Source organism: Hypanus sabinus, chromosome 21, assembly GCF_030144855.1.
Source record: "Hypanus sabinus isolate sHypSab1 chromosome 21, sHypSab1.hap1, whole genome shotgun sequence".
Lineage (NCBI taxonomy): Eukaryota > Metazoa > Chordata > Chondrichthyes > Myliobatiformes > Dasyatidae > Hypanus > Hypanus sabinus.
In genome coordinates this window covers 44,439,488-44,464,018 of record NC_082726.1, presented here as the reverse complement: position 1 = coordinate 44,464,018, position 24,531 = coordinate 44,439,488, and the positions used below count along the sequence as shown (strand labels likewise).

General features: G+C 40.4%; 1 protein-coding gene and 1 long non-coding RNA gene across 6 annotated transcripts in view; one reads left to right on the top strand and one right to left on the bottom strand.

The window, feature by feature from the left end:
* Positions 1 to 24,531, top strand: part of col13a1 (collagen, type XIII, alpha 1) — a 126,223-nt gene that overhangs the window by 7,820 nt on the left and 93,872 nt on the right. For all 5 annotated transcript variants that reach the window (XM_059946425.1, XM_059946429.1, XM_059946428.1 and 2 more), the window contains exons 4-5: positions 10,860 to 10,910; positions 21,795 to 21,830. In XM_059946425.1, the coding sequence (XP_059802408.1) occupies positions 10,860 to 10,910; positions 21,795 to 21,830 (87 nt within the window). The remainder of the gene's footprint in view (positions 1 to 10,859; positions 10,911 to 21,794; positions 21,831 to 24,531) is intronic.
* LOC132378999 (uncharacterized) lies at positions 10,026 to 24,517 on the bottom strand. Its single transcript, XR_009507256.1, has 3 exons — positions 23,063 to 24,517; positions 19,053 to 19,182; positions 10,026 to 10,307 (listed from the first exon to the last, which is right to left on the bottom strand). It is a non-coding gene; the product is annotated as an uncharacterized LOC132378999 (long non-coding RNA).

Here is a 24,531-nt window from a genome sequence, read left to right as displayed (position 1 = left end):
TCGGGATGAGAGTGGAATAAAGGGAACTGCAGAGGCATGAAAGGAGCTGGCCAAAGTTCATTGGAAAGGGTCACAAGTAGGGTTGACAGCAGAGCAGCAGTGGGAGTAATTCTAAAGGGTGGAGAAGGCAACCTTAGCTATCAAAGGAAGTCAATAACAGCAGAAAAAGATCAAAAAAGAGGACATGCAATATAGCAAAAATGAGTGGGAAGCTTTTAAAAACCAATATAAAAAAACAATTAGGAGAGAAAAGAATGAAATATGAAGATAAGCTTGACAATAATATATTAAACAATACCAAAAATATACAAGGAGTAAAAGAGAGATAAGAGTGGATATGGAATGCTGGAGAGGTAGTAATGGGGAATAAAGAAATGGTGGATGAACTGAATATGTATTTTGCATCAACCTTTACTACGGAAGGCACTAGCAGTATACCATAAATTCAAGAGTGTCAGGGAGCAGAAGATACTATTGTCACAGTTACTAAGGAGAAGGTGCTTGGGAAGCTGAAAGCTCTGGATCAAATAGACTACACTCCGGAGTTCTGAAAGAGAAAGCTGAAGGGGTTGTGGAGGCATTAGTAGTGATCTTTCAAGAATCACGAGATTCTGGAATGGTTCCAGTGGACTGGAAAATTACGTATGTCATTCCATTCTTTAAGGGAGAGAGGCAGCAGACAGGAATTTATAGACCAGTTAGCCTGATTTCAGTGGTTGTCAAGATATTAGAGCCCATTATTAATAATGAGGTTTTGGGGTACTCAGAGGCACATGATAAAGTCAGCATGGCTTCCTCAAGGGAAAATTTGCCTGTCATCTATTGGAATTCTTTGAGCAAATAACAGATAGGATAGACAAAGGAGAGTCAGTGGATGTTTTTTTACCAGCATGTGCAAAAGATTGGTTGACTAGCAGATAACAAAGAGTGAGAATAAAAGGGGACTTTTCAGGTTGGCTGCCTGTGACTAGTGATGTTCCACAGGGGTCGGTGTTGAGTCCACTGCTTTCATGTTATATGTTAAAAACCTAAATGATGAAATTGATAGTTTTGTGGCCATGTTTGTAGATGATAGAAAAATAGGTGGAGGGGCAGACGGTGTTGAGGAAGCAGGGGATCTTCAGAACAACTTGGACAGATTAAGAGAATGAGTAAAGGTGTGACAGATGGAATATAGTGTAAGAAAATGTATGGTTGTGCACTTCGGTAGAAAGAATAAGGGCAGCGACAATTTCCTAAACAGGGATTGAATTCAGAAATTGGAGGTGCACAGGGACTTGGGAGTTCTAGTACAGGATTCCCTAAAGATTAGTTTGCAGGTTGAGTTAATAGTAAGGAAGTTAAAGACATTTTCAGGCAGCTAGAATATAAAAGCAAGAATGTGATGCAGAGGATTTACAAAGCATTAGCCAGATTGCATTTGGAGTATTATGAGCACTTATGTCCAAGAAAAGATGTGCTGGCATTGGAGAAAGTCCACGAAAATGGTCGGAGTTGAAAGGTTAACACAGGAGCATTTAGGGCCTGCTATCACTCGGTTTTAGATGAGTGAGAGAGGATTCTGCTGAAACCTACCAAAGGCCTAGATAGTGTAGACATGGAAAAGATGTTTTCAGTAGTAGGAGAGTCTTGGAGCAGAGGACACAGCCTCACAGTACAAAGGTGTGCCTTTAGAACTGAGCTGAAGAGAAACTTCTTTAACAGAAGGGTTTTGAATCTGTGGAATTCATTGCTACCAACAGCTGTGAAGGCCAAGTAATTATGTGTATATATAAAGCGGAGGTTGATAGGTTTGTTTATCAGTAAGGATAGCAAAGGTTATGGGGAAAAGGCAGGAGAATGGGGAAATAAGTTAGTCATGATCAAATGGAAGAGCAGATTCAGTGGGTCAAATGGCCTAGTTCTGTTCCTATATCTTATGGCCATTTGGATGCTCTGGCTTTCAAAGCCAAACCCACAAGCCAAAAAGGTGCTGGTTGGTAGGTTAATTCACCATAGGAAACATGAGGAAAATAACAATGGAATTGTGTGGTAGTTGCCCATCATGTCCGATGATGACAGAAAACCTGTGCTGGAGAGTCCCTAAAAGTGGAAAACCTGAGATATTCCACTCTCTCAACCTCAGAAGTATGGGTCCAGTGATGCAAACATGCATCACAACTGGGATCTTCCTTAGTTACAGTGGATGGCCATGACTTCTTCTGTGCCTGGCCATGCCCTTCGCTTTCCACCAAGAGCCACCTTCCTGACTGTTGGATCTCACTGTAGATTTCACCCACCCAGTCCACCAAAGTTGGCTTCATATGCTAGGACAGGTATGTCCCTATCCCTATCTCAGCAAGGCATGAAATTGCCACTACCCCCACCTGGTTTAGCCGATCTGTTGGAGTGGCGTACCTGTGTGTGGCCGCTGCCTCCTGCAAACAGTTACTTGAAGCCACTGGTGAGGACTGTGTTTCCTGCGGGGCCAAAAAACCCCTTTCATCAGAGGTGCTACCCCTCCCTGTACACTCTATTGATAGGATTAAATTACAGTAAATGGACAGTGGGTCTGTTTCCCTTCTGTGACTCTCCTGCTGGAATAGGAGTATGAGGGACAACCATTTAAGGTAGCCACTATGACTGTTCCTTGAGGATTAGGCACCATTACGTAAGATCATATTCCTGGGGTTAGATACCACCTTAACAGTAATTTGAATTTAACCCCTTTCCATTCATACATTCCTTGGATTGCAAAGAAATTTCCTGCCTCTTGCATCCATTCATGTTGCACTCAGAGGAACTTTGAATGTCAAAAGCTGACCATTCTGCCGCACTCATAACTTCACCCTATTGATTTAAAATAGTAAAATCTCCTTTCCCATTGGTCCGGGTTCTGGTGGGAAGGAGGAGAGTTAGGAAGTAGAGTGTAAGTTGGATGGCTTAAGAAGCAAAGTTATGGATGCAACCTTCCCTTCTTTTGGCAAACCAATCTCATTACTATATAGCAATGGATTCAGCTTGATGGAGCCTTTTTCTTGAAGGAGAGGTGAACAACATGGTTGTGAAATCAGTCTCAGAAAATTTAGCAGACAGTTAAAGGAACCAAACAAAAGATTGTTTTAATTACCCCACTCAGTCTTCCATCATCAGCACTTGATGGTATATTTAAAGTTAGACCTTTCAAAGAACTGTGCGGTGGAAAATGAAAGTGTGAAATGCAGCAACAAACTGATAGAGCAAGCTTAAGCCAAAGATTAAATAACTAGTACTTTTAAAGAAGAAAATTTGATGTTCTTGATCTGACAATCTCATTTGATGGCATTTCGATAGCCAGTTAGGAATCAGCACTACACTTCCAAAAGGTACCCAGTGTCCATAAGGCTGCCAGCAACATCATCAGTGCCTGAGTTGGTCCAGTAACTGTAGACATAGTGGGTGGAAGAAAGTGGAACAAATTCTTCATTACATACCATTGGTTTCAGTTTTGTTGTTTTCAAAGAATGTGTTTTGCATTTTATTCCTGCATTCCAGCCCTTAGCTTGGCAATCATTCCACTCTGTCTCGTCGATTTAAATCTGGTCCAACAGCTTCCATTAATTCCAACCTGGTTGAAGTATGTTCTCGATAAGGCGATCTACCTGGCCCCGGGAATAACTGAGTGAGGATTACTCAGAAATAGCCCAGTGTGTCACGGTTAATCCAGTGAAAGGTTTGTGCCAAGAGTTTGAAGTTAGCCGCTCTGGCATCAAAACAAGCTTAAATTATCCTCTCTGCTTTATTTCTTTCAGTCACAAGCATGAGAAAATCTGTAGATGCTGGAAATCCAAAATAACATGCACCAAATGCTTGAGGATCTTAGCAGGCCAGGCAGCATCTATGGAACAGAGTAAACAGTTGACTCAGGGCAAGGCTCCTCTTCAACCCTGAAGCACTTTGCTCAAGCATTTTCTATGCTACTTTTTTCTGCGTCTTAGTGTGATCATATAGGTCATTCAAATCTGAGCAAATACTCTGGTGAAATTCACATTCTTTCAGAAAAACTGCAGGAGATTGTCACTACAGGGAAGTACAATTCCAGGTGGGTGTCTCTGAAGTTGTTGCCCAGAAATGCCTTGGCCCTATGGTTTTATGCACAACTTATTGAAAAGTTGATCCTTCAAACAGTTCTTTCCACAAATCAGTGGCTGTTAATGAACCTGCTGTGTTGAGCAAACTTGCCACACCAACCCATAGCTACTCAGTGTCAATTCAAGCTTTAATCATGGGTGTAGGGCTAGCTATTTTGTATCAAAAGAGTAAGGACGCAATAAGAATATACATGCTAAACATATTGCAGCTGCTGGAAAATCCAGAGCAACACACAAAAATGCTGGAGGAACTCAGCAGGTCAATATATGGAAATGAATAAACAGTCAATGTTTAAGGCTGAGACACTTCATCAGGACTGGAAGGGAAGGAAGAAGTAGCCAAACTTTCCAGTCCTGATGAAGGGTCCTGGCCCAAATTGTTGATGGCTTGCATAATTGTTATTAACACCACAATTGTTATTGGCCAGTATTTTCTTCTGTTTAGCTTGAGCTTGGTGGAAGCACAGAGACTTGGTAATATGCTTGGTCTCCCACAATTACTCTTATCACAGACTTGAAGACAATTACTCCTTCGGTCAGTTTTCTCCCAAAATCTCAATAGTGGGTTTGAAATACTTGTTTTAAAAAAATGCAGACATAAGCAAGTTCAAAGTAAATTTTATTAACGTATATATGGCACTGTATAAAACCTTAAGATTCATTTTCTTGTAGGCATACTCAACAAATCTACAGAACAGTAACTATAACAGGATCAATGAAAGACCAACTAGGGTGTTCAGCCAAAGTACAGAAGAAAACAAACTGTGAAAATGAAAATATAAATAAATAGCAATAAATAATGAGAACATGAGATGAAGTGTCCTTGAAAGTGAGTCCATTGGTTGTGGAAGTGGAGGCACTGCTGTGCTTTCTTCACAATTGCACTTCCACGTTGGGCCCAAGACAGGTCCTCTGAAATGAAAACACTGAAGAATTTAAAGCTGCTGATCCCCTCCACCTCTTATCCTCCAAGGAGAATTGGTCCATGGACCTCTCGTTTCCATCTCTCGAAGTCTACAGTCAGAAGCTCATGATAAAACTATAGCAGATTTTTTCTAGGATTTATGTCCAAAACTGAAAATGGTACTTAGTATTGAATTCATAGAATGATAAGCATTCTATAATACAGGAGGAGGCCAGTCAGCCTGATTGTGTGTGTTGAACACGATCCCAAACTAATTCCACCCAGCAGAAGGTCCGTGTCATGGTTTTTCAAGTACTCATCTGTGTACCGCTTAACTGTGAGGCTTTCTGCCTTGACCACCCTTGGTAACAGAGGCCTATCGCTCTCAGGCGAAAGGGCGTCCTTGACAACCTCTAATTCTTCGAATAATAATTTATATCAATGCTTCTTGATTATTGACCCACCTATTAAAGTAAGCAAGTCCTGCCTACTTATCCTACTTGCATTCCTCATAAGTTTTACACCTCAATTAAGTATCTGCCCCAACCTCCCCTTTTCAAGTCTTTCTTCGAAGCTTATATTTTCCAGTCCTGGTAATATCTTTAGGAATGTTCTCTCTATCCTCTCCAGTGCAAGCACATTGTTCCTGAAATGTGGTTCCTGGAACTGTACAAAGAACGAAAGCTCACACTATATGTAGTTTTATCACAAACTCGCTGCTCTTGTACACTGTGGCTTAGTTAGAAAATAAACACATCCCATCTGCCTCTTCAACCACCCTATTAACCTGCACAGATGTACAGTACTGTTATGGATTTCCATTACATGATGCTGTGTCCCTGTTCCGTCACACCACTTGATATTGTCCATTCATAGAAACATAGAAAATAGGTGCAGGAGTGGGCCATTCGGCCCTTCAAGCCTGCACTGCCATTCAGTATGATCATGGCTGATCATCCAACTCAGAACCCTGTACCTGCTTTCTCTCCATACCCCTCTTAAATATAGCCAATGAACTGGCCTCAACTGTTTCCTGTGGCAGAGAATTCCACAGATTCACCACTCTCTGTGTGAAGAAATTTTTTCACATCTCGGTCCTAAAAGGCTTCCCCTTTATCCTTAAACTGTGACCCCTCATTCTGGACTTCCCCAACATTGGAACCAATCTTCCTGCATCTAGCCTGTCCAATCCCTTTAGAATTTTATACGTTTCAATAAGATCCCCCCCTCAATCTTCTAAATTCCAGTGAGTATAAGCCTAGTTGATCCAGTCTTTCTTCATATGAAAGTCCTGCCATCCCAGGAATCAATCTGGTGAACCTTCTCTGTACTCCCTCTATGGCAAGAATGTCTTTCCTCAGATTAGGGGACCAAAACTGCACACAATATTCTAGGTGCGGTCTCACCAAGGCCTTGTACAACTGCAGTAGAATCTCCCTGCTCCTGTACTCAAATCCTTTTGCTATGAGTGCCAACATACCATTTGCCTTTTTCACCACCTGCTGTAACTGCATGCCCACCTTCAATGACTGGTGTACAATGACACTCAGGCCTCGTTGCACCTTCCCTTTTCCTAATCGGCCACCATTCAGATAATAATCTGTTTTCCTGTTCTTGCAACCAAAGTGGATAACCTCACATTTATCCACATTAAATTGCATCTGCCATGAATTTGCCCACTCACCTAACCTATCCAAGTCACCTTGCATCCTCTTAGCATCCCCCTCACAGCTAACACCGCCGCCCAGCTTCATGTCATCCGCAAACTTGGAGATGCTGCATTTAATTCCCTCGTCTAAATCATTAATATACATTGTAAACAACTGGGGTCCCAGCACTGAGCCTTGCAGTACCCCACTAGTCACTGCCTGCCATTCTGAAAAGGTCCCATTTACTCCCACTCTTTGCTTCCTGTCTGCCAACCAATTCTCTATCCACATCAACACCATACCCCCAATACCGTGTGCTTTAAGTTTGCACACTAATCTCCTGTGTGGGACCTTGTCAAAAGCCTTTTGAAAATCTAAATATACCTCATCCACTGGCTCTCCCCTATCCACACTACTAGTTACATCTTCAAAAAATTCTATAAGATTCGTCAGACATGATTTTCCTTTCACAGATCCATGCTGACTTTGTCCGATGATTTCACATCTTTCCAAATGTGCTGTTATCACATCTTTGATAACCGACTCTAGCATGTTCCCCACCACCGATGTCAGACTAACTAGTCTATAATTCCCTGGTTTCTCTCTCCCTCCTTTTTTAAAAAGTGGGGTTACATTATCCACCCACCAATCCTCAGGAACTAATCCAGAATCTAAGGAGTTTTGAAAAATTATCACTAATGTATCCACTATTTCTTGGGCTACTTCCTTAAGTACTCTGGGATGCAGACCATCTGACCCCGGGGATTTATCTGCCTCTGGGGATTTATCTGCCTTTAATCCCTTCAATTTACCTAACACCACTTCCCTACCAACATGTATTTCCCTCAGTTCCTCCATCTCACTAGACCTTCGGTCCCTTACTATTTCCGGAAGATTATCTATGTCCTCCTTAGTGAAGACAGAACCAAAGTAGTTATTCAGTACACATTCCCTTGCCTTGTTGCATTTCCCCATTACAGATTGACATAGATTATTTCTGGTCAAATCAAACATTGCTTATTTCAAATATCTTGCAAGTAAGGTGTACAGAATATTTTAAAGTGATCAAACAAGCCATTGCTAAAGTACCAACAAGTTAAAACTAATTTAAAGAAAATTAAGGTCATCAATAGGTTAAAAAAAAGTATTTTGAAGTATAGGGTCTGTATAGACTATTGGAATGCATTTCTCCTTTCTTATCAAGTCATCTGAATCTGTTTAAATGACATTTATTAATTTTCTGCAATTAATTTATCAAATGAAAAATTTCCAATCTACTATCTATGAATAACGTGTGCAACCCTGAGTCTGATTGACTATATGTTTGGACCTTGAACCTGAAATCTGAGGCATTGTATCTGGTTTGCTGTCATGAAGAATGAATCATGATGAACTATAACTACGTGGAATATAGATTTGTTCACTGAGTAACCTACAACCTGACAAAACTGTACATGTCATTTAAATTTGCTTTGTGAATGTTAAGAATTCTAAATACTATAAAACTAAATCTCACAAATAGTTGTTTTGCTGTTTACTCAAGCAGCCTTTAAGGTGGAATCTGTGTTCTAAAGCAAAGATGCATAAATTCCATCTGTTCTTCACTTTGATCTAATGTTGATATAGATATAGAGTACAAATCTGGAATTAACAACTACAGGCTCCTATAATCTGTCTCAAAATAGTGACCAAAAACCAGTCATTTTCAAACTGTAATTGATTGAGTACTCCAGGCATTTTGCACAGGCTTAGCAACTTAGAATGGCTGCAATATCTCCATCGAGTCCGAGTGACAGTACTAACAAGGAAGCACAGTCGTCGTGAGCAGAAGCACTGTCTACCATCATTCCTAATAATCAGTTACTAACTACTTAAGTAAACTATTGTGCATTGACTAGCATTGACGCTTGAAAAGAATATGTAATGGACTGTTCTCCAGCAAAATGTAGTCAAGTTCAGGTGTGCCAAAACACATTAAACAGCATGCAGTGTTACGTCTTTCTATTGCCACATTTAGCCTAATCTCTAATCTACACATCGAAGTGATGATGTAAAGCAAGGCAAGGCTGTTCTTGCACTGATACACTGGTGAATTTTAAGGACACGTCCTTTGACTCTCCACTAAAAACGACGTGTCTTCTGGACATGGTAATTTATGGATCTGGCCCATGCCCAGGGTCTCTGCTTACTTGTATTTAGTGCCTACATCCATTTGCTTTCTCCACATGGTGATGAAGCAGGTTGACCTCCTGTCCATAGCTTCCAAGAACATTCTCAATGTTGAGTACATCTCATACCTGGATGACAGAGTACATTTTCATTGCTTCCAAGGGTTTTTAAAATACTTCTAGATTTCTCATAAAGATTCTTAAAAATGTTCAAATAGATTCAAATAGCTAAACAACAAACTTTTTAAAATGTATTTCATTAAATCACTTTATAAAGCCAATAAAACTGAGTATTAAAATAAAGAAAAATTCACTCACATAACATCACTAGTGCTTCTGCACACAGATGGTGACATGAGCTGTTTGTAAACCAGCCCTCCTTGGTTTAACACGGAGGACTGGTTGTCAAATCCCTTCTCTTCAGCATATCAGTGCCTCATTGCATTGCTAATGGTGTGTCCAGCCACAGAGCAAGAGTTCAGATCTGTCACATTCTCGCTTCAGATTTCCTCCTTTGGCTGAGCAGACGCAGAATTCCAAGATGTGCCAAGCCCTGATGACTGACGGCCTCTATGGAGCTGCCAGTCAACAGTCAGTGTACTCATCCTAAAGCTTCTCCAGTGTGTTCCTGTCACATTCTTTGTCAATAAGTTGAAATGAACATAATTTTTAACACATGAAACACTCTTTACCGGAAAATCTTCACAAAGCTAGATGTTACACTTTACACAACTTACTACCAGATACAGATGAAGTGCTTGGCCTCATAAATGGCAGTTAGGTGCATAAGTGCAAATACTATACAGTTGAGTAAAATAGGTATTCTGCTTTTTGAATTCTTTATTTTCTCTACATTTCAAATAGAGTATGTTAATCACCTTAATGCACCTTCGTGCCACTGCAGCCTGAGCAATATGTGTTGTTTTTAGTAGCACACATAAAATGCAGGAGGAACTCAGTAGCATCATGAGGTGATTTTATTTAGGATTTAGACATAATATAAATGTTATCTTCCATTATCACTCAGCAATTAAAATAAGGATGTATTTAATAGTATTACACATATATGAAGCTGGTTCTAATTTCCAGCCTGTGTTAAGTTATGTACCTTCAATTACATAGGAAGTGATAGAAGTGCATACCCTGGTGTTTGTAGGACAGGAAACCTCCAAGGAAGTAGAGGTGCTGCCATGTTTTCTCAATAAATGCATGCTGGGCCAAGTTCAGGTCCTCTAAAATGGTAACACTGAGGAAGGTAAAGTTGCAGACCCTCTCCACCTCTCCACCTTGTAGGTAAACTGCCTGGGTTTTGGTTCCATGCTAGTAGCTCGGAGTATCAGTGTTGTTGGCCTAGGTAAGAAGAGTCATTGGTGATGATCTGGCTCCTGATCACTCCGAGCTCTTCCAAGGAGCTGCCACAAACAGGTTACTGATTTCACTCTTGCTGGGAGATTCTTGGAGATGTCATACAAAGGTACTGAAAAAGCAATATGAGAAAGAGGAAGACCATCTCGCTGTAACAAACTGTTCTTTATATCCACAACCAATCATACAATATTGCAGCCTGCCCAACAAAAGCTTTTAGCGCACTGTTTTCTTGGGGGTGGGGGGTGCTCTATAGAATATGCTATGTAACCATTGAATGGCAAATAAAAAAGTGGGATGTTGAGACTTTGGTTAGGTTACAAAAGAAAATGCATCTCTGTTTTATTTTACTCAAAAATTATTTCACATTTACCCATTTTCTGTAAAATGTATCAAAATTCAATCAGGGTAAAAAACGGTTACTGTGACTATGATATGTAATATACAACCTGGGTGCTTCAATTGTGAATCGGGTTCACCAGTTTGAACTTTTGAACAATCCATTTCTTGGTTAGGACGGGTGCTCACTTTTTTCAGAATATTTCTTGTAATTTGGTTTCTAGAAGAAGATCTTGGTCACAGGCAAGAGGAGAACCACAATAAAATATAATCTGTTTCTGTATGGATTCTGATGGTCTGATTGCCTTTTCCCGTTCTACCACAGGGAGCTCCAGGAGATCCCGGCATCTCAATCATTGGACCCCGTGGCCCCCCTGTGAGTCCTACCGTATTTTACTGATTCCTTCCTCACCGTGTGCTCAGTAACTGTGTGTTGAAACAGGAAATAGTGGAAAATCAACCAGAGCAGGTTTGAATGTTCTGCGTCAATAACGTAAACAATGCTGGTGCTCACTAAGTGCAGCAGATGCCACTCATCTCTCATTCCATGTTGTTGCTTTAAATCCCGTTACATGAATGAGGATATAAGGATACCTTACTGCATACCATCCAGGTCTGGAAATCTAGTATATCAATTATCACTGTATGTAAATCATAGAACTTCCTCCTCAACTGCACTTTGAGAGTCCTTACACCAGAAGAACTGCATTGGTTTCAGAAGATTGTTCAATACCACCTTCTCAAGAGCAATTACTGTGGGGTTGGCATGGTAGCATAGCAGTTAGCATAATGCTATTACAATGCCAACAGTAAAATCAATTAGGGTTCAATTCCCATCAATATCTGCAAGGATTTAATATGTTCTCTCTGTGTGGGTTTCCTCTGGGTGCTCTGGTTTCCTGCCACATTCCAAAGACATGCGAGTTTCGATTAGTGAGTTGCGAGCACGCGATGTTCATGTCAGAAGCGTTACAGCACCTGCAGTCTGCCAGCACAGTCCTCGCTGATTTCATTTGACGCAAATGACACATTTAACTCTTGTGTTTCAATGCACATGTGACAGATAAAGCTAATCTTTATAAATTAGGGAAATAAAGTAATGCTGGCTCTGCTAGCATCACCCTCATCCAAAAACAACAAATAATTTAAAAAAACTCAGTGAACTATGCAAGTTATTTTATGTTAATGACTTTCTTAAAAGAAGTGTTTTGAATAAAAAAGCACTAAAATGATGTAATTTGTACCTGCTTTACAAGTGATGGTAACAACTTCCTCCTTTGATTGTATCATTCAGTCTAATCTGAAATACCAAAGTAGTCAACAAAATCACTTGCTTTCAAGTGATTGAAAATACTTTTCTTTCTGTGTGGATGACACATGATAAATGTTTTCTGGGTGTTTTTGCATGCTTGCAGATATGTGACTGGGGTGAATCACCTGTACATGTCTAATGCCATTTCCATGCCAAGAGTACTAATGCTGTGTGTGGATAGTAAGATACTTGCATCACCTTTGTCCTGGGCATGGTCATCTACACCCATTCTCAACTTCCACCACCTTCCAGTCTTCATCTCAGTCATCCAAGGCACAGGTCACAGCCATTCCTTCTCTTGCAATCCTCACCGAGACCTGGACTTGATCTTGACTTCATGTGTGGTCTGTGTGGGCTTTGCATGTTCTCCCTATGATGATATGAGTTTCCTCCTAAAGTGCTTGTTTCCTCCTACACCCCAGAGACATGCCGGTTGGTAGGTTAGTTGGCCCCAGTAATTTGCTCCTGGTGTATGGTTGAGTGTAGAATTTGAGGGGAGCTGATGGAAATATGGAGAGAATGGAATGGGATGAGAGTAAATGGGTGGTTTAATGGCTAGTACAGACTCTGTGGGCTGAATGGCCTTTTTCTGTGTGACTATGATATGATGTAACAAACTGCTTCCACAAGCAGAACATTTCGAAACAGAACTAAACCATGCACTTGACATTCAGAAACATTAAAATATACTCTAAAGCTATTATAATTAAAAAATTTGTAGTTATTTTTTGAAAAACTAAGATAATTGAATATATTAACATGGAGGGCTCTACCTGAGAGTGTGGTGGAGGCAAGTTCCTTTTTAACATTGTAGTATCTAGTTGAGCATTCAAATTAACATTTATTTAAAAGATTAGCTTAATTTGTTGCAAGTATGTTGAAAGATAACAGAGAAATGTGTCATTTGCATCAAAGCCCAACACAGTCTGAGGATTGCTGACTAGAAGACTATGAACCACATGCTGGTAAATAGGATTAATGTGGGTGACAGGGTAGTGGAGCAGTTAGCGCAGTCTGTTACAGTGCCAGCTGTAAGAGTGGGGTTCGAATCCCACTGCTGTCTGTTAGGAATTTGTACATTCTTCCCGTGACTATATGGGTTTCCTTTGATACTCTGGCTTCCTCCCACATTCAAAGATGTATGGGCTAGAGTAGTTTTGGCCATTTTTTAGGTATGGGGCTTATTGGTTAAGCAGATATACAGTATCTGGTGCTGGGTATCTTTGTGCTTCATCACCAAACCTCCTGTGGATTCAGTCATGGAATTCCTAATTACAGGTGAGAGGAATCCTGAACTACTTGGCATATAGATTCAGTGGCCACTTTATTAGGTACACCTGCTTGTTAATGCAAATATCTAGTCAGCCAATTACCTGGCAGCAATGCAGTGCATACAAGAATGCAGACGTCATCACGACATTCAGTTGTTGTTTGGACCAAACATCAGAATAGAGAAGAAGTGTGATGTAAGTGACTTTGACCATGGAATGATTGTTGGTGCCAGATGGGGTAGTTTGAGTATTTTAGAAACTGCTGATCTGGGATTTTCATGCATAACAGTCTCAAAAGTTTACAGAAAATGGTGCAAAAACCAAATAAATATCCGATGAGCGGCAGGTCCGTAGGCAAAAAATAATTTTAAAATGAGAGGCCAGAGGAGGATATCCAAGCTGATTCAGCTGTTAAGAACACTATAGTAGCTCAAATAACCACACATTACAACAGTGGTGTACAGAAAAGCATCTCTGAATGCACAACCTTGAAGTGGATGGGCTACAGCCACAAGGCCACAAACGTATACGCAGATGCCACTTTATTAGGCACAGGAGGTACCTAATAAAGTGGCCACTGAACGTATGTGAGGAGCTGCTAGCATTTGCTTGCAAAACCACCCTGCAATTGGCAGTAAAATGTGAATTCAGTTCTGGGAGTCAGAGGCATTTATTTGGCTCATTATTAACATACCAATGACAATTGCTCTCCAGCTTTTGCCTCACATCTGTAGAGCTGACAGAACTTCCAGATACGTTTTAAATCAGACAAAGGGGTCGACTCTAAATGATTCATCAAGCAGTGAAGTCCAGCACAACTCTCCCCTCCTGTCCACCCAGTCACACTCGGGCGAAATTAATTTACTCAATTCACCTCCAAACTCCAAATCCTGTGAGTACCCTCTATTAGGTAATTCCTTTTGTACCATCTGCAGTTTTTAGAATTTCACACACCCAGTAAATCCCCGCTCCTCCACAATCTCTATAAAGAAAATAACTAAAACACGAGGAAATATCTAGTTCATCAAAGATCAAATTTTCCAGTCTTGGCAAGCACTTGGAAGAATTTGTTGATGAGTTGGTTCAAGGTTGTGAGGAAGCTGGTGTTGAGTATTAACTCTGGCTTGGAACTGTTGCTATGCTGAAAAAAAAAGAAATTTAAATTTGGATCACATAGCACTGACAAAGCAGTGCTAGGTGATGCAATTTTGATTTCACTTGGAATAAATTATTTCCAGATGAAACTGCAGCAATCACAAAATTGGGCTGTGTGTTTTCAGTCATGATCAACACCAGTGTACCTGACTGCTCCCTGACTTCAGATGCATCAATTTTCATGCACCACTCATTTCTGAGCACCAACCATCAACCAAACCAGGAGCGCTTGGTGCAAGCTTGTCACTTTTCTCGCGATTTAACTGTTGGCATTGGCCATGCCAGACTGCGGGAACACATTGTAAACTCCACAGAGAGCACAATTAAACCAACAGTGATTGTTCTAGCTGGCATTTAGCTGATTGCTTCTCATTCAGTGGGTGCCTCAACAGAATGATGCAGGCAGGCCTATTATGAAGGCATCTGTGTGTTTATGGCTCATCAAAACTTCAGGGTAGGAAGTGGATGTGCCCTTCTGTACAGAGTCTGCATCCAAAGAGTTGTCACACGCACCACCTCCTATCTGGACTGCTGCGCATTAACAATTCAGGTTTTTCAAATCTACCATTGTAGATGTGAAGTATTCTTGTAGTTCTGTGGCATCCTACGGAGGTCAAGGTTGTGGTGACATTGAATTTCCTTGTCACAGGATCTCTCCTAGCAGCTGCAGCAGATCTCCGCCACATCTCCCAAAATGCTGCTCAGCGCGGCGTCAAAGAGGTCATCCAGGCTCCGTATTCATGGAGATGTGAGAAGTGCACTTCTATTTCAGTAAGGTTTGCCGGAATGGCTGGTGCCCCACAGGTGCAAGCAGCCTTTGGCCACACTTGTGTGCTGATCTGAGCTCTCCTTAATGCGGCAGTCCTTTTATATCACCAGAAATGTTTGTTTTATGGCTTCCACTCCATGGAACTGACTACGGATCATGAAAATGCCCTCACTGTGAATGTCATGTTTCCAGGAAGCTCCCAGTATTACTTTATCCTGTAGTAGTTTGGACACTCTCAGCTGCTGAGGGGTGGATCCTGGGGGAAAGGACTACTCTTTACTCCCCGGCTCCTCACATCACTCACACCACAGCAGCTGAGCGCAGACATAACATGAGACACCAAATCACAGAACAACATTATTGGCTTCCTCAAGGTAAAACATTCTTGTGGGCATGGTTCCGGGAGTGTCTGCTGTACGTGCCAGGCAGGTTCAGAGATTTCATTGTTGCGTGCTACATGAGCTGGCAGACTATAGACTGGGGTTGTTACCACAATCTGCACACTCCTTCAATTCCAGCCTCCTCAGCATTCCTGGATTTTTATTGTTCCACTGTTGGCGGCTGTGTCTTCAGCTGTTCTGGGCCTAAGCTCTGGAATTTTGTCCTTAAATTTCTCTGTCTGTCTCGCTTCCTTTCGATTATGTAGAACATGAAACACTACAGCACAGAAACAGGCCATTCGGCCCACGATGTCTGTGCCAAAGGCAATGTCAAATTAAACTAAACCTGTTCTGCTTGCCGCCACATCTCCCCATTTCCTGCATATTCATGTATCTCTTTAGAAGACTCTTAAACCACTATTGTATCTCCTTCTACCATTCCCCTCAGCAGCCTATTCCAGGCATCTACCTCTCTCGGTGTAAGAAAATGTTTGCCTTGCTGATCTCCTTTAGACCTTCCCCCCTCTCAACATCTACCCTATTGATGCATCTCATAATCTTGTAAACTATCAGAAAATTGACTTAAGACTGATTTTCCTCTACTACCACTACAGTGATATTCTTGAGATTTTGATTTTTGCATACTGGTTTCTATTAGTCCAACATAGATGGGGTAAAGGCAAGCATTGTGGGAATACTGTGTTGGCACCAGATTATGCGGTGACACTTGCAAGCTGCCCTCAGCTCTTGGTTGTGTTGGCTAACAAAAAAACTCATGTTTCAATATACATGTGATGAATAACCTTGAACCTTAACTTTTTTTTAAAGTCACCATTCTGTTGTTTGATAAGTTCCCCATATTCAAAGTTCAAAGTAAATTTATTATCAAAGTATGTACATGTCACCATATAATACCCTGAGATTCATTTTCTCAAAATTCCTGCATACAATAATGGCACTTTGAATGTAAGCTAGTTGTGCCACAAAGGTGGTTGCCTCAAGTGTAATAATTCAGTTTTGAATACCAATAAAGGTTAAACAGCATGGTTTTGCAGCTATTAAAGTAGTTGTCTCACTAAGATTTGGTTTGATATTGACTTCCGGTTTTATCTGCGTAGAAGCCCTTTGGCTCAACAAGTCGGAACCAACCAGCAAGTATGCATTTACACCAATCTCATTTTATTCTGCACGTTTCCATCATCTCCCACACTCAACCACTCTTCTGCAAACTGAGGACAATTTATAACAGCTGGTTAACCTGCAGGGCTTTGGGATGTGGGAGGAAATGAGAGACCCCCCCCCCCCCCCCCACAAGCAACCTACCAACAGTCAGTGGAAGATTGTGCAAAATCTGTTCAGATAGCACCAGAGGTCAGTAACTGAACCCAGGTCATTGGAGCTGTGAAGGAGCAACTCAGGGAACCACCCCGAGATGGTGTGTGATTCTTCCAAGTGCTAGAGTTTCCCCAACATCACAAAAATGTCCTTGGTGGTAGTTTACTGTAAATGGTAGGTGGGTGGAGTTGATGACTATGTGATAGAGGTCAGTTTATAGCCAAGTAGGGATGGACTGGGATTGTCACGATCACTGTAAAAGCCAACTGAGTGACAATGAGCTGAGTAGTCTTCTGTTTCGTGGCACAAACGCACACTTCTGACTGTTACATTGCTGGCGTTTTCGGCAGCAATGAAGGTCCTCTGTCTCCGTCTGTCCTTGGCCATCTTCTCTATTCTGCCCAGGTGTGGTTCAGAGACCTAATTTCTGTCTGTGTGGTAGGGTGCCAAGTTGTCTTTGGTCTGCCATGCTTCCTCCGCCCTTCTGGAGGCTCAGTGAAGTGCTGTCTTGATGATGGCATTGTGAGAAATAGGAAAAATATAAAACTTACTCATCTAATTCAGAATCCAAATAATAAAAAGCAACATAAAATCTGCCTCACCATTAGTTAATAGCAGCAACAAGTAAATTCAATTAAGAAGTGCTCAGTGCTGCTGTGTGCCTGGCTCCAACATGTGTTGTGCAAAATTATTACCTGAAATGGACATTTGATTCATATTTTAGGCTCATACCTGCACCACATCAAACAATCCAAACTTATGAAACTAAAGAAAGTAAAGAAAATTATAAAATGTCAAATTTAAAATAAATCCATTGAGGATTAAAGTGCTTTATGTTTATACCTTTTCACATTTGATGTTACATCTACCATCTGCTCAACTGTTGAATATAATATAACACGCTCCTTGAAATTTCCAAATAATGCCATTTTTATTAAACAAACCACTGCCATAAATACTTCAGTGAATTTGTTTCAAAGTAAGTTAATGGAAACCCCATAATTTAAATCTCTTTCAATTATTCACACGTGGAAAATCTGTGCATATACTGTATTGTCCATATATGTACAATAGATATGTACTTCTAGCTATACATACCCTCATCAAATTTCCATTATTAGAGTCTGTTTGTTCACACTAATAATGAGGGACTATGTAGATTTGCGGTGATGTGGTTAGCTCCTGCTACCAGTGGTGGTGTGTTGTAGAGAGCACCTCTGCATTGTAAAGTTCCCAGCGGCTGAAATATTTTCGATGAAACGTATATTGCAACATGGGCCAGATTGCACTAATCCCCATCTGCACTTCACTGTGCTGTAATTCCCTTTCAATTAACCTTAGGTACCAACACAGGAAGTATAACACATGAAAGTGAAACATCTGAAGAATCATCATAATGATTTTTTAAGAGATTTCTATAGATAAATAGTAGTGATTTTTTTAAGAGGTTTCTATAAATAAATAGTCAAGTTGCAATTACTTTAACAACACATCTTGAAAATAAAGGTCTGATTGAGGACAAAATTCAAAAGTTATAAGTATTTTTACCAAAACAATCAACATAAGGCATTATTGTTATTTTATAATGCTTAATTGCCAAGATAGATCAGATTTTTCAAAAATGACTGGTGAGCTGCGCTGGTGGGAATATTCAGAACCAGCATAAACTCAGTGGGCTGAATGGCCTCTTCTTTAGTTAAAATGGTTGAGAGATATATGAAAGGGTATAAGAATCTTTTGTTTGTTCATTATGTGCTATGTCGTATGACATGGGTGATCATGGTCATGACCATGATTGTTCTTGGCAAATTTTTCTACAGAAGTGGTTTGCCATTGCCGCCTTCTGGACAGTGTCTTTACAAAACGTTTGACCCCAGCCATTATCAATCCTCTTCAGAGATTGTCTGCCTGGTGCCAGTGGTCACATAATCAGGCTTTGTGGTATGCACCACCTGCTCATACAACCATCCACCAGCTGCTCCCGTGGCTCCACGTGACACTGATCGGGGGGCTAAGCTGGTGCTACACCTTGCCCTAGGGTGAACTGCAGGCTAGCAGATGGAAGGAGCGTCTTAAACCTCCTTTGGTAGAGGCGTATGTCCAACAATGAGAATATTGTTCAGACTTCTGTCAATTAACTGCAGAATTCACGATGCATATTTTTTTGCATATCGTGGGATCGTGAACTGATGTGATGAAGATGCATTTCACAAAAGAGCAGTGGCCAAGTGCAAGCCTTTCCCAATATTTCAATTAAAAGCCTGGTTATAGCCATTCTCTGGTTGCATTTCCTTACCTCCAAAGCTTGGTAACCATGGCCAGTCCTTTATAGGAACTGCTGAGAGTGGACATATCAATGTGCCAGAAAAGGCAACGTCCTTTTAAAGATGATAGGAAAGTATTTTGTTTCTTCGATGTGTTATTTCCTGTTCGAATATACCATAAAGAATTGATTTATTTACAGTGCTTTTCACTCTTGCGTCAGCTTAAGTCAAGTCCACAGCAAAGTGACAACATAGTTTAACCATCTGGCTTTCTAGTTAGCTATCAAAAGCGGCATGATAAACCATTACTAATGAGGAACAGCTTGGGAATGAGTTACTCCCTCCCATGTTTTGCATTTAACAAATGACAAACAAATAGCAGGACAACTGGCCTGCTTTTTCTCAGAAGCTTTAAATGGAATGAGGTTAAGTTGATTTCAAATACTCTGGTCGGAGCAGGAAGGCATTGGTTGGGCCATGAGCTGCTCAGCTGATTAAATCATTTGAGGAATGTGTCTGTTATATAGAATTCCAATTAAAGGACATAATTGGAAAAATCACTTTAATTTCTTTAAATCTTATTTTATAATTTAATGTCTCTGAAAAGAACAGTTAGACTGGAATCTTAAAGTTAATATTAAACGCAGTTTCTCAATTTGTTAGAAATTTCAGCAGTTGTAGCAAACGGGGTTTTAAACTAATATTGAATATTATAATTCATTATGATGAGGTTGTAATGCTACAACTGTAGCCCAGATCATTAAACTGTGTCTTAATCGTAATGTCATATTGACACCTGTGACCAATTTCACATCAATAGCTTTTGCACAATAATGACCTACAAGCTTCTCTGATTGCTCAGCTAGTTCAGTCCAGCCAAGCCTGAGGTTTGATTTCTCTCTGTGGCGCTGAGTTAACCCGAGCTCAGCTGGAGTGATGACAGGATGGGTCAATTGGCGTTCGTGCTCTGGGCTAGGCAGGGGAAGTCAGCCAGCACTTCTATTTCTGATTAGAGCCCTACTTGCTGTGAGATTGTGTTTCAGCCTGATGCCTTGCTTGAGCAGAGACCAACTTGCACCTCCCAGCTCCTTTTATAGAATATCCCAAAGCATTTTACAGCCATTGAAGAACTTTTGTCACTGTTGTAGGAAACAATGGTTGCTAGCTTAGGCACAGCAAGCAGCCAGAGGCAAGAGTGCGACAGCAGATGTAATCTTCAATGAGATTTAATTGACATAGGACAAGTTGCCAGAGTCTTTGTTGACCTGAGCAAACAGATAGTCACAGATTTTAAATCGGGTTGCAATTATACGTTCATGCTTCTGGAGTGGGACTTAAACAGACAAGGGTGCTCCTCAGTACTGGATTCTGCTGGGTTATGTCAATTTCTTTCCCATACCACACTGTCTCCTACTCACCTGCCATGGAGTCTACACTGAATAGTTTGCCAGATATTTTATTAACATTTGTGGCCTCTGGTTTGAAGGAGTGAGTATAGGCCTAGCAATTCATCTAACGCATTTTCTGCCATTAGTGTCTTCCTATCACTGTTTTGCAACACTCCAAAAAAGTAGTGAAATTAATTAGCACCAGTTCCAAGACAATGCCGATAGGCTCCCTGATTTAACAGTACCCTCTTTCAGAAACAGCTGGAGGTAAGTATCATATTTCTCCCGTTAACAGTACCTTTCCTCACAGCTCTGACCTCAGGAAGTTGCTCTGACTCTTAAAGGGTCAGGCGACAATGTAGTCCCTTTCTTTCAGCTACTGGATAGTGTTGGCAATGAACGGGTACACGCCACAGTGAGGGGTGTGGAAGGGTGGGAGTGTTTGAGACCTCCCCAAGGACAGAGGAAAGTGCAGACTGCAGAAAAAAACTGCACACTTAGGAAGCAGCTTCCTTGTGTGAAGGGTTCTTACCATAACAAATTGTCAGGGAAGACTCTGTAAGGGTACGAGTGCCCTCTGGGAATATGTGCACTTTTGGGAGCCTATCACTGGGCCAAATGCCCCTTCCAAGCCTGAATGAGAAGTTGCAATTGTCAGATTGCCCACTTTGCTGCCTTCTGTAATGCAACGGCGAGCAACAAAGTGGTATGTAGTTCTGGCCCCTGAGGATTGTGAGGCACAATTTCAGAGAGAGCCTTGACCCATACATTGACTTTGAGAGCACTTGGGTTTGTCTGCCAAACAAGTCTGAAGTAGCAAACAGATACAAGAAGCACCAACATCATTTCATGATTAGCGAACGGTACTGAGTAATTTGGTGCTTTATTCTCCCTGTCCTACTTCCTCGCTTAATAAAAAAAAACTTCATTTCCAAGATAAAACTGTGCAGGCTCGGGCTTCAGCTCCAATACCTGTGTATCTAAGATTCAGATGATTGAAATAGCTCTATAGTTAGTCTTTTCTTCTTCCCAAGTGAGATCTGGACATAGGAGAAGTTGTGGTACATTTACATTGTACAGAACATTGATATTAATGTACTGATGGAACTGACAGCAGTTATCCACAAAATGGTTCCTGGTAATACACTTGTTGTGACAATTTCTATGTTTTTTACTAATTTTTGCTTATATTTTAATTCAAAACTGTGGGTTAATGTGCTAATGAGGATAATTGTTTAGAAAAGCTTTCATGAGAAGAAAAAAAATTGCAATCAGGTTAAAAGAATAAAACATTATCTTTTGCTTTAATGAATGCGAGTGATCAGTAAAAAGAAGGCGATGGTTTTCATTAACTTTTTCCCCCAATTGTGTTTTCTTTTAATTTAGGGTCAACCAGGAGCGAGAGGGTTCCCCGGATATCCGGTGTGTTGACACATGAGAGACATTTTCCTTTAGAAATCCACCTGTTCAGTAATATTTAACAGCTTGCTGATAACCAAATTACCTTGATTAATTTGTGTAACTGAATGTATGAATATGCTGAAAGGAATTAATGGCATATTTTACCCACCTTGATTTACAAGTCCCTACATTGTACATGCTGCCTGTTGTAAAGTCGCACAATTTGGTTGTAACATTCACTTCACCCTGAGCTCAGCCTGCTCATTATACTAAGGCTGTTTGTTTGAGTTTTCGGTTTCATTCTAATGCATTCCATTGTACATCTCAGCCCAAAGCTCAGCAGAAAATGTCCTTAATTAATCCTGTGACGCTTGGAACATGCATGCGGTGTAACTTAGTCTTGTCAAAATGGCCCAGTCTTCATCATACATAGGATGAATCAGAGCTACGGGCAGGAAGCTCAAAGTGAGTGCAGATCTCAGGGACTGTAGTTACATCACTCTGCCCTCCATAAAACCACTGGGGTTTCCAGCAAGATGGTGAGTTTAGTTTGCAGTTCCTGCACAGTTGTATATTCTAAAATAAAATGGATTTATAAAATTCTGGTGCATTCAAGTACATTTAGATATAACAGGTTAAATTGTAAAATGAAATTATTTTCAAGGATAAGCTATTCATATAACATTTAGAACGCCGTATATATTTACATGTACAATATTCGGAATTTGCTGTGGTGTGTTGGCACAACATGCAACAAAAAACAACTACATTCAACAATTCTAAAGAATGAAGAGTTATATAAAATAATTTAGAGGTTAAAGTACAGATATGAAATAAGATGAGCATAAATACCTGCATGTATTTACAATGTAAGCAGCATTATAAGAAATGGTTTAAAGTGCTTAAAGTCCAGAGCAGTGACTGAGGTAATGGGGTGGGGGGCATAGCTTGGTTGACATTATGATTAATCAGAGGTAAAGAGGTGTGCTTTTCCCCTTCCTCAGGAATATCCCAATGTGATGACTTAGTTTGTTGCACAGTCACTATTGTCATATCATCAGAGTCAGTAGCCACTGGGGCTTGGCAAATTACAATGAGATGAACAACAAGTTTTCTATTTTTACTGATGGTGTTAAAGGATGCATTAGAAATCTGGTTCAGCTTTTTGAACTCGACCTTAATAGATGAAATTTAAATCTGTAGTCTGAACAGACACATGAAAACTTTCTATAAATATAACTAATAGTACTCACTTGGATTACTGTGACCTGTGCAACATCTTCTTAAATGTAAACTTGCAAATGTGAGCCTGGACATTTGGGCTGTAAGACATCTTTTGTCCTCACTTACCACTTTTACTGAGCAGAGTGCAATGCAATAAGGTTTTTGGAATACAGTTAGTTAATGATAATATTGTCAAAGATCAATAATAAGTAACGTAAGAATAATTCATCATGAAATAGATTAGCAGTTAAAATTAAAGCTTGCAACTGAGTTCAATGAAAAATGAAGAAAGTTAATTGTTTCTCTGTTCCATGATCCTGAGATTGGGATTTCTTCTCAATGTTCAGGTAAATATCACTCTGTGCCTTTGAATTCTATATGAGTAAAGTAGTAAAGAGCAGATCTCTGGTCTCCTGCTGTTCAGTCATTTCCCTTCAGTTCTGTGTGAACCTTTGATTAGTCTCCCATGAGTGTTTTTAGGAATGCTGAGTTTCCAATAATAGGAAGTGATGGGAACTTGGTTATTTTTACCATGTTGTTGATTTGAAATCTACGTGTTCCTTGCAGAACTGTTTTAATAATGAATAATTTGCTGCATCAATGGCAGCGAACAGATTTTGTAAGCCTTAGCCACTTGAGCTCAAGGTATCAGTGAAACATGAAGCCTGCGGTGGGGATAGACTTGACTCGTGATTCAGCTGCATTCCCTACTGCCAAGCCACATACACGCATCCAACAGACAAGCCACAGAGTGTAAGCAAGGGAATTAGTAGGGAAGTAATGAGGTTTGGAATTCAATATCTCTCAAGGCTTAGGAGACTGCAAATTCAGCTTCAGTACAAAGATACTTTGCACACCTTTGTTCTTATTTGAACATAATCCATGCATTGAAGGAAAGTCCAGACATTCCAAAGTGCCGTAATTAGTATTGATTTAGAATTATCCATGTGAAATTCAACAGCGTTCTAAATGTTTGCTCCTGTGCTTTTAATTTACTCACACCTTCAGTAAACTATTAAATGGCCAGATGTTGAGTGCTGGAGCTTGCACCAAACTGGAAAAAAATACCTTTTAACAGTTAATATTGTCAGAAATGATTTACCATTTAACATATTGATTTCTTGCCAGCTGCGTTGTGTTCAATTTGCCAAGCTGCTTCCGTTTGTCTTTTTTTTCCCCCTTTTGGTGAACATGTTGAAACGATAAAACTGACCAGGTTTGAGCGTGCTTTACACACTTCACTACCAGCTGATGGGAGCCAGCTAAAAACTGCATCTTAACAAACTACTGGTGACTAAAACAAGACTGGGAAAGAGCATCTTTTCTGCTTCTGTGTTTGTGTACTAACTGTTCCACTGCTGAGTTTTTCATTCAACTAATGGATTCATTATCATGTACAAATGTCTTGGGGGTGGGGCGCAGAAAACCGATTTCCTTGAATTTAATTTTCTGCTACAGCTTATGTTTGTATTTGTATTCATCAGTATTTAATTTATTT